Source organism: Takifugu flavidus, chromosome 5 (assembly GCF_003711565.1).
Source record: "Takifugu flavidus isolate HTHZ2018 chromosome 5, ASM371156v2, whole genome shotgun sequence".
NCBI classification, from domain to species: Eukaryota; Metazoa; Chordata; class Actinopteri; order Tetraodontiformes; family Tetraodontidae; genus Takifugu; species Takifugu flavidus.
The window spans coordinates 6,021,975-6,032,497 of NC_079524.1; the positions used below are offsets into that span (position 1 = coordinate 6,021,975).

Genomic DNA, 10,523 nt, shown 5'->3' on the forward strand with positions numbered 1-10,523 from the left:
CTTGGTAAGGTAGAAAAATGACTGATGACTAGAAGAGGTTAAAAGAAAAGTATTTATTTATTTTTTCTTTGGAATATAAAATGAATGAAAGTCGCAGATTCTGGACAATCCAAAAACTTGCGCGTATATACAATTGAGCAAATAACATCAATGAACTTTTTTGAATATAAAAACACGAAGTATGTTCAAAGTAGTCTGTGGTAGATATGTTAGGACAGAAGGAGGTTTTTTGGGTTGTTTTTTTTGGCTTGGAAATCACCGAACTCAATGATAAATCTATGACGTTACAGTCTGAGCGGCGGTACATTATGGTGCCTTCAATGTCTCCTTAAAAATTGTAAATCGTGCATTCAAAGTTTGTTATTTCCCATGAATGTTTTTTAAAATTTGTTTCGCTCTTCTTTGACATTTGATATTACAACCCCCATATTTTTGTATTATATAAAATATTCGTCCGAAGAAATTTTCCTGTTTTGTCCAGTTCTGTGAAAAATAGTGTTGTATTCCCTTTAAGCTGTTTCCGCGTAATTTAGCTCCTGATTGCCACCTTTTTAAAAAAATCGCGCACCGACCAACATCCATCTCAATTGTATAATCGTTTGCATGAATGTAGCCGATCGTTATTGCTCCCGTTGGCAACAGTTATTTCGGTAATTTAGTTCTATCCGATAACACGTAATACGGCATCGCCTGACAGCAGGCTGTCCTTGGCTAACAGAGGCAGCATGAGCGACAATAACAACATCAAGCTAATGGAAACACACTGATTATCAACACCCTGTGCGTTGATTTCGTCGGTGAGTCGAACTATTCGTGTTTGTGAACAGCGATGTGACAAAACTTAACAGTTTGGTACAATGGAGAACGTAATCATGCAGCGTCGTAACTTAACTAGCATTGCTCTAAAAGAGGTTAATACCCTTTGGCCTCTTTAATATTTTTCCTGCAAGAAAGCACACGACTTCCGTGGACAATACGGTAATCTAGAGAACTCCCTGAATGCAACCTTACCCAGGTCAGCAAATGTTAGTAAAGGTTAGCTTTCCCATTATCCTAGCTGTTTTGGATTCTACGTCACTGAGCAGCAGCTGATGAGGCAGCCGACGGGAATGAAAACCAGCCAAATCTCTCTGTTTTGTTTGTTTTCCTATCACTGATCGCAAATATCTGGTTTGGCTTCGTTCATCTTAAGCACTTTTTACAGGCTGTGAGTGTCACATCTGCTGATGCACTTTGCCCTTTGGACACTTTCGATATTGCAGATCCCTTGTGTCAGTCCCTTTATGCCAGAGCTGGTGGTGAGGAACAGATGTCAAAAACCAGTCCAAGTGAAGATCGGGGCCCATCTCTGGCCTCCAGAGATAACAAGCAGAACCAGTACGAGACCTCCAATGCAGCAATAGAGAACACAGCAGAGAATCAGGTTTGAGAGCATGCCTTATTTTATCGTGTTGTATGGTTATTTTGTGGGGAAACGAGCTGCTTGTTTTAGTAAAGGCAGTTGCCGCTGAGCAGAATTTTAGAAGACTGGTCAGGTTAAAGTCCACATTAATATCCTATATGTTTTGGAATGGAGTCATCATTAGAGAATATTGAATCCATGAAACTAGAATATTGAATCCATGCAGGTTCTCATTCATCTGAAACATCTTCAACAGTGCAGTTGACTCTACTGGTTCTTTATGAATAGGACATTGGATATTTGAAACACATAGCAGCAACAAAATAGGCTGTCCACAGGTTTCCATTGTGCAAATGACATGAATATAAAGACACAGTTGTGGTTGCTGGATCAGGGATTGATGGAAGATGCATGCTGTCCCCTCTAAAAGTGTAAATCAGGAAAAAAACACCAAACCCCGACCCCTGTGACAACATCCCTCGACCTTCAAAGAACCGAATCCAGGGAACAACTATGGCCATAATCTTAATTGCATCTCTATACTTACAATAATCATCCTACTATACGCATCTGTATGGACGCGATCTTAGCAACTATAAATTCATCACCTCTGTAACCTGGGACACTGTAAGTTTCTTACCCAATCTCAATTTGGGAATAAAACATATAAAACCCAGCCAGATCCATCCTTTCTCTGGAAGCACCTTGATTCTGTAACCGGAATCACAGTCCATAATCTGCCGCCTCATCCAGCCATCACTTAAATCTTACTCTATTGTGTCCAGAGTTGGTGTCTACCAGTACTTTATGGCATTGATAAGATAAACAAACAAAAAAATCACGGAACGCCTGTTTCCCCACATTCTTTATCATGTTGTAGCTTTCGTGTTGTCAGTTTGGAGTGTTTTACTTGGAATCATATGATCGTCAGATTGAGAAATAAAAGCAGAATTTGGGAAGTGTAAATAGACCTTTGTACAAGATAATCTGTGGCTAAACTTCATTTATGATGTTGCGAAAGGAAGAGACAAGGGCCAACTCGTAGTTTAGAGGCGAGTAAAACATGGTATCATGTGTTCAAAGTTCATGTACGGTCTGTCTGATCTCAGATTTCTTGAAATTAAATTAATAACAGACACCTGGCTTCACTCTGAATTTCATTGATCAAGCAGTTTTTATATACGTTTTTAACATTTAAAATGGGAATTTTAATAAGTACCAGGTCAGCTTTAATGCAGATTAAACAGCTTAAATTTAAATGTTCCAAGGTTTTGGATCAGCCACAGCAAATGTTACAATTTTCCACTGTTTATCTTTTAGCCTAAAATAAATTGTCCTGACTGTCCTGTTGGGAATTGTCAAACTACCGGTAATTAGGTCAGAGAAGAAGCTTGTAGAAAGGAAATTAAGATGTGAGGGAAGAGCAGTTGAGTAAATAGAAGAGGCATTTTTGAGGAATAGTTTAGTAATCAGATATTATACTGAAAATTCCTTCAATTAATCGAGTACTTGGATAAAACATCTTTTAAAGAGTTAGAGAGCAATTAGACATACACAAAAGAAAATGTCATCATTATTACTTTCCCTCAAGTCTTCCATTTCCTGTTCCTTCAGACCAACATTTCCACTTCCTCCTTCTTTGTCTGGTTGACTCAAGCACATCACGCCACATTAAAGAAGTGTGTATGAAATACCGTGCTTTTAGCTTTATATTTCAATAAACGATTACTCAAGGGAGAGAAAATTCCTCGATTATTTATTTGTAATCGAGGTACTCGAATTACCAGAAGAATCGTTTCACCCCATGTACATTTCAAATCTAATACTGCAGTTTTGACAGGAACTCCAGTGTCGAGAATGTTACATTAGGGGCCATGAATAGAACCTTGAGGTGTTCCATAAGCAATGAAATAAACATAAGAGTCCCTGGATGTTGATGTGCAGAGTAGGGGGAAAAAATCAGGACTGAATGGTCCAGAGAGCATCGAAGGCTGCTATAAGGCCCAGTAACAGTATAAGAACTGGAAACAAATACTTTATTAACCCCTTGTAGGAAGGAAATTCTGGCCAACAATTGTGTGCTGACAACAGATTAAAGGTTATTGTACAATTTTTTTGCATTGGTTAATTTAATGCCATGTAAAACCAAGTTTGAATTTGTTAAGCACAGCATTGTTGTCCCCGAGGGCTGTCACTGAATTTTCATGAAATTTTAGACAAGAAGCCAATTAAAAAATGTTAAAACCACAGATAGTGGATGTGCAGTTGAGTAGAATTATAAAGGTTTATAGAGATGAGATTTGCTTTAACTTCAAACTTCGGACACAATGAGCAAATACTTGTTCTCCCCCACAGGGTTCTCATGTGATGGATGAGACCTCACCCTCATCCTCATCCTCTTTTGAGATTCTAGACATGGAGTCAGTTGCAGCTCCTTACCAGGAGGTCCAGCCCCACTGGTTCTTCTGCCGAACGGCTGTGGACGACACCTCCTGGCTGCCATTCAGCAGAGAGGACTCCGAAAAACTAGAGAACGTGTGCAAAACTGGTAAAGGAGTCTTTAAATTTGAGAAACCAAGCACCATTAGATTGTTTTTATGCTTAAGCTTATACTTTTCATTCAGTAGGTGAGAGTGGGGAAGAGGTGGTTGTGGCTGTGGATGGAGAGCGGTATGATGTGCGTGTCAAGGAGCGGAAGCGCTACGCTGTGTACTGGGAACAAGCGCCCACGGAAGTCCGTCGCTGTACCTGGTTCTATAAAGGCGACAAAGACACCAAGTTCATGCCTTACCCTGAAGGCTTCAGTAATAGCCTGGAGGTAGTCTGCTCTCCTAAAATCCTACATTAATTTGTTCTCTTTCCTGTTTTGGTCGATTTTTCATTGCTCTCCTCTGATCACACAGGAGGCTTATATGATCGCGGTAACATTGGGCGAATGGAAACGAAAACTGGATTTTCCCACCGGAGAGACCGTTATCTTACACAATCCTAAAGTAAAGCCCATTGAAACGAATCCCTTCATTATAAGATAAAAACACAGCAAAGCAGCGGTGTGTGATTTTCTGGTTTTTGCTCTTCTGACAGCTAATAATGCAGTATCAGCCACTAGGATTGCAGGATGAGTGGATGTCCTCCCCTTCGGAGCAGACTCGACCTCGGACAGTCAAGAGAGGAGTGGACAACATCTCTGTAGAAATACCCGATGGTATAAGTGATGCCCTAACCATTATACATGCAAAGGAATTGAATCCTAAATTGTGTTGATTAATAACAACAGCGCAGGTTCTGACTTCAATGTGTGATTCCAGGTGAACCAGAAAAAGTAGATCACCTCGTCTTCATGGTCCATGGTATAGGTCCTGCTTGTGATTTGCGTTTTAGATCCATCATACAGTGTGGTTAGTGAAGCTTTTTGTGGTCATACCATTCATATTCTGTTGATAATGTGCAGACAGTGCTCTGATACTTCTCGCCTCTCTTCAGTAAATGACTTCAGGAGTGCGTCCCTGTCCCTCTTGGCGTCTCATTATAAGCGGGCGCAGCAGGAAGGCAAGATAGGAAGAGTGGAGTTTCTTCCAGTCAACTGGCACAGCGCTCTGCATGGAGACGCCACCGGTGTAGACGAGTACGTGTGACAGAGCAAGGTGAAGTGATTTCTCTTTCAGCGTTGAATAAACAGTGAGTCCTTGTCTCCCATTTCCCAATTCTAGGGACATCCAGAGAATCACTCTGCCCAGCATCAGCAGGCTAAGACATTTCACCAATGACACGCTGTTGGACTTGTTTTTCTATAACAGTCCCACCTACTGCCAGACGATAGTGGACACAGTAGCTTCGGAGATCGACAGCCTGCACACCCTCTTTAAGAAGAGACACCCAGATTTTAATGGGGCAGTTTCGGTAGTGGGACATAGTCTCGGTAATGCATGCAAAACACACACAATAAAGGAAAAATAAATCACGTAATGTGTAATGAGGGTTGTTGTCTCTCTCTCCTCAGGGTCGCTGATCCTGTTTGACATGTTGACCAACCAAAAGACTGATTCTGATTCTGATTCAGAAGCAGAAGGGGTACATTTGCTTTCCCAGTAAAAGGATAAAAAGTCTGTGAATGAAATAGTTTCTTGTCCTATATGTCATTTTTGAAACCATGATTCTCCCTTCTGTTTGTTAGATCCCAGCAGATAAACCCTTACAGCTGAGCTGCAACACACTAGAACAGACTCTGTCCAGACTGGGCCTCCAACAATACCTGGATATTTTACACAAAGAAAACCTCGACCTGGAATCGCTGGTGATGCACGCACACAAAAGGCATAACAGCCAGAGCATAGCTGCGTATGTGTGTGACTGTGACAGATGAATATCTACCCCCTTTAAGGCTCTTTGCCAAGACAGCGACCTCAAAGATTTAGGAATTCCTCTCGGACCTCGGAAGAAGATTCTGAATTACATAAAGAGGAAACTGCTGCTACAGGTCAGACACTGGAAATGGTCCTCTGGAAACTACATCTACATCCTTAATGACACCCCCCCCCCCCCCACAACCATCCTACATCCTTAGCTGAAGACCTACTTTGTGAAATGTTTTTGTTGCCTACACTGTCCTGCCAGATAAATATGTGGATAATTTTGATTCTTAAACAATAAGCCTACATACTGAATATTAATTATATCCATTACGCTATTAAATAAGTTATAAAGTAAAGGCTTTACTTGTGTCTTATATATTTTGTTCTTTGTTTTTGGGTTTTTTTTCAACAGAATTGTAAAACAGGAGCTGAACGTCAGAGGGAAGGACTCCAGGTCCCACCTCAAAAAATGCCCAATGATCAAGAAGGAGACCAGTATTCAGGATTGTCGTCCCAACCATCCCAGTTCCACAGGACGCAGTCTGTTACCAGCGCTGTAGACTATAATTATTTTGACGTGGGAATTGGGCAGGTACCAGACACGGGTATTCTAAAATGATGCTTTAGTATGAGTAGATAAAACCTTCAGCACATCACCCTCCTGCTTCTCTCCCCTGCTTGCCTGGATAGACCAATGGAAGCATAGCCACGGGACAGGTGTGTCCGATATGGTGTCCCCCGCGTTTTGACCTTTTTAAGGAGTCCAGTTCACTTTTTGTTTCCCTTCATTCACTGGGTTCACAGAGTCTGTGTTGGTGGGGTCAAATCTCAGGCACATGCATTAGAGAAATAATGTATTTTATGAGCGGTAGACTTTCCTCCATTATGCTGCCATTGAGGCTTCCATCGTTGTTCCAGCTGAGATGTTTAACTCGACACCACTGTGTCTGCGCTCATTGAGCCCTGACTGAGTCATCGGCTTTCACCGCTGTTGTGATGTCATGAAATCTTCCCAATTGCACTCTCCTTTGAAGAGAACGGATTATTTTATATTTAACCAGTAATGGGAGGCCTAGTTTCTGACCACATTCTCCTGTCATAGGTGTCCATTGCTTACCCACAGCTGGCTTTTCACCCTCAAACTTTTTTCGCTTTTGGTTCTCCAATCGGAATGTTCTTGACTGTTCGTGGACTCAAACACATTGATCCCAGCTACTCTTTCCCAACCTGCAAGAGCTTTTACAACATCTACCACCCAGTGAGTATTCAGATGACACCGGTTTTACATTATTCAAGCTGATTACACTGCATGTCATTTTTTGCACAATATTTAGATTAGAAGCAAGTAAGTCAGGTGCTGTAAAAGTGCCAGTAGCAAAAGTAGGAATCAAACCGGTTCTTCTGATACTTTTTGTCACTATAATTATTTTCCAGTTTTGTTCATTTTTTGATTTAATCTCAGTTTGTGATTATGGTGTTTTTTATTTTGACTTTGAGTTTTGGTAACACCTTATAAATATCAAAGTGGTTGGTGACATAACTATGTTGGTATAGCTCCTTGAAAAGAACTGAATCATTTCCATTTCTTTATAGTACGACCCTGTAGCCTATAGGATAGAACCCATGATTGTCACAGAGGTGGATGTGGAGCCAATGCTGATCCCTCACCATAAAGGACGCAAGAGAATGCATTTGGGTATGGTTGCCCATTACCTTCTCTTTTTACCTTTGAGAGCTGTTGTCTGATTGGCTAAATGTCCTGCTTCGTATCTTGGAAACAAGAACTAAAGGACAGTCTGACCCGCATGGGCATGGATTTGAAGAACAATGTTTGGGGATCGCTTCGAACAGCCTGGCAATCCTTTGCCAGACCCGTCGCTGCACTGCCCCCAGTGGTCGAGAAAGAGACTGCAGCAAAGAGAGATACTGAAGAGCCACAGGGTAAAAAAAAAGAAGAATTTGTATGTATATGTGTGTAAGAAATGTGTGTCTGCAACTGGCCTGGGTGCTTGCATGCTGACTTCTCCCCTATGGTTTATCTGGTGTTTGGTGCTGATTCCCTCACCTCTTATTACTTTACCTTAAACCTCAGCCTCAGCGGCAGTCACTGCTTCTGGGAGAGAAAAAAGTGCTGATTTTTGGACTAAAATACTGGAGTGGCCAAGAGGCCTTTATAGGCATTACTTCCAAGGTAAGCCAGGATAGTCACTTGGCTTGAATAATGAATAAATAAGGAAATTAGTTCTTTCCATGTCCTTTTCTTTATTTAAAAAAAATTAAAAGTCCCTGTATTATATTATGCTGCATGCCTCATTTAACTTTCCCAGAATTAATCTTAAAAATATGCATTACTTGCAGAAAGAAGACTATATGACTCAATTACTACACTGCCTTTCATTGGTCCTTTGGCTCTACAGAGCAAATGTTATGGCATGTAATGTATGTAATTGCTCAGCCTCCTTCCCTGTCTGTCTGTCCAGAGCCTGTGAAATGTCTAATTCAATGCTGCCTTTAAAGGTCACTGACAGGTTTTATTTTGGGATGCAATTTCCGGTTGATTCCTCTCTATCATAATTATCTGTGGCAGTTGAAGGACCGTGTACTGTAGTGTTGTGAAAGAGAAAATTACGTGTCTTTTATGTGATTTTGTTGTTTTACTAAAAGGAGTAAAGATACCTCCTGTTGCTTTTTAGCAGCAATTTTGGCATCGTCATACACAGCCTGGTTTCTGTCTCTGCAGAGGTGTGTGAGGCCGAGTCCCCAGTAGCAATAGAACAGACGGAGCAGCCTGAGATTAAAATGGGAATGCTGAACGGAGGACGAAGGATCGACTTTGTCCTTCAGGAAAAACCCATCGAAAGCTTCAACGAATACCTGTTTGCTATCCAGTCTCATCTGTGTTACTGGTGAGTCAAGTTTCACCTTCATTCCAAACTTTGGTGGTGCAACCAGTAAGTTTAGAGAATTGTCGGAATTTCTGTATTTTTTAGAACCCTCTTATAATTGAGAGTACTTGATACTCTCAATTATAAGAGGGATTATAAGAGAGATTTTGACTTTTAGTGAGTGACATTACATGCTGTAGCATTATGACATCATAGAAAAACTGGATACAGGTGAGATGGAACCTCTGACTTGTTTTTTCTTGTGTTTGGAGTTTTTTTTCACATGTTCATGCTGTGTCTGTTTAGGGAATCGGAGGACACTGCTCTTCTGTTGCTAAAGGAGATCTACGACAAACTTGGTGTGCCCGTTGAACAGCCACAGTAGTAATGGAATTTATAGAAATACAGACATTCTCTCTCACTCAACCCAAACTTGGGCTATTGTAGGACATGAGACCAAGTCAGGAACTCACAATCCTCTTCCAGAATGCCTTACCATCCATCAGCAGTGGCTGTGTGACATTCTTAAAACACTCACACTTCCTCCAGCTATATAGCTGCTGTCTCGTTTCTGGTATCAGACTTGAGTGTTCTTGGTGTTGATAAAGCTCCTGTCAGGCCCAGGTTTATTCCATTGTTTGACCCAGGATGTCCTTCCTTGACTGCCTGTTCCACATCTCCATGTAACTCGTTTGTCTGGTTTAAATTTGAGAACTATAAAATGTTTACTTTTTAATTAGGAAAATGAAGAAGGATGCATTGCCAGTTGAAGGTGCTCCAGGCGGTTCTGGATTCTGCCTGTCATCATTGCTTGAAATCCATAAGCTATTATGTCTACATATGCGCAATGTAAAAATTCAGGCGCTATCTCCGTAAGAGATATTGAGTAGAAAGGAGAGCCTTGGTTCAAGTCATTAAGGTGAAACACAGCTGCTTTAAAGGCCAAGCAAACCGCTTGGTCTTTTTATAGTGTGATTCTACATTAACTGTACGTGCAAACAACGTAGGTATTGTATATGTATAAATTGGACAGAAAGTCTAGTTGAGTTTTCTCCTCTTTCTATGCATTCCTCTTTACCAGTTTCTTCTTCCTGTGTTTTCCATTCGACCCAACTGGAAACCCAAATGACAGTTTCTCCCTGTTCTTCTGTCTCATTGTAGATTATATATCACATATAAGAACATGGTGTATTAAATCTAAATCAATGTGAGAAACAACTCTGCACCTTCACATACTGTGTGTAAACAAGCACACACACACTATTAGGTCTAGAAGCTCTTTTGGACACAGCAATGCCTGTTCTGCCAGGGTGCACCAGCTCTCCACACCAAAGCTCTGAATGGCCTCTAAATCATTTTGCTCTGAATCCTGAGGTGTTTTGACACTATTTATCTTTTGTCTTCTCTGTTTCCATCCATGTTCCTGTCAATAATAACAGAGACATGTTTTGACCAGTGACAACTTTTCCTCAACCTTTTTGCACTTTGTACTAAAATGTTGGCACGTACCAAAAATCCTTTGTGAGTTTAGCACAATAAATATAATGTTTTGTTTGCCATAATAAAAGAGCAACACAAATTGCAACCTGTTCTTTGACTTTCTTCCAGCCATTTGTATAGTTTATTTCCTTCTGATGATGAAGCAACGATTAAATAAATACATAAATGGGCTCAAGATCTGTCAGAATAACAGTAGTGTGTGATAAACAGCAGGGTGATTAAAGAAAGAATGTATGCAACTATAGCTGCCATCATAGCAAAGCAGAGATTGTAAAAGGGGGAATTAAGTGTTTATATTTGTTTATCGTCTTCAATTTATGTCGCGCCTCTTTATACATTGCGCATGCGCACTGGAAGGCAGCATCCGCACATCTGGCAAAAGCT

At 40.8% G+C, this 10,523-nt stretch overlaps 1 protein-coding gene across 10 annotated transcripts; it reads left to right on the forward strand.

Annotated features, from left to right (window-relative positions):
- The first annotated feature begins 517 nt into the window (after positions 1 to 517).
- ddhd2 (DDHD domain containing 2) lies at positions 518 to 10,224 on the forward strand. 10 transcript variants are annotated; one of them, XM_057033953.1, is made up of 20 exons: positions 518 to 780; positions 1,263 to 1,423; positions 3,758 to 3,950; positions 4,027 to 4,220; positions 4,306 to 4,395; positions 4,487 to 4,607; positions 4,711 to 4,800; positions 4,886 to 5,027; positions 5,113 to 5,321; positions 5,403 to 5,473; positions 5,577 to 5,696; positions 5,784 to 5,879; positions 6,167 to 6,346; positions 6,445 to 6,471; positions 6,857 to 7,012; positions 7,348 to 7,450; positions 7,537 to 7,695; positions 7,847 to 7,945; positions 8,495 to 8,660; positions 8,946 to 10,224. In XM_057033953.1, the coding sequence occupies exons 2-20, from the start codon at positions 1,310 to 1,312 to the stop codon at positions 9,022 to 9,024; spliced, it is 2,409 nt and encodes an 802-aa protein (XP_056889933.1). In that variant the 5' UTR covers positions 518 to 780; positions 1,263 to 1,309; the 3' UTR covers positions 9,025 to 10,224. The 10 variants fall into 10 exon arrangements, with proteins under 10 accessions (XP_056889933.1, XP_056889934.1, XP_056889936.1 ...); XM_057033954.1 differs by having other exon boundaries at positions 550 to 797; positions 4,030 to 4,220; XM_057033956.1 differs by having other exon boundaries at positions 550 to 797; positions 3,809 to 3,950.
- The last annotated feature ends 299 nt before the right edge of the window (positions 10,225 to 10,523 follow it).

Bases quoted from the DNA above. Each gene is read 5' to 3' on its own strand.
- ddhd2 (XM_057033953.1), top strand. From the start codon at position 1,310: ATGTCAAAAACCAGTCCAAGTGAAGATCGGGGCCCATCTCTGGCCTCC. The intron at 1,424-3,757 runs GTTTGAGAGCAT...TCTCCCCCACAG, and splicing joins AGAACACAGCAGAGAATCAG to GGTTCTCATGTGATGGATGA. The intron at 3,951-4,026 runs GTAAAGGAGTCT...CTTTTCATTCAG, and splicing joins AGAGAACGTGTGCAAAACTG to TAGGTGAGAGTGGGGAAGAG.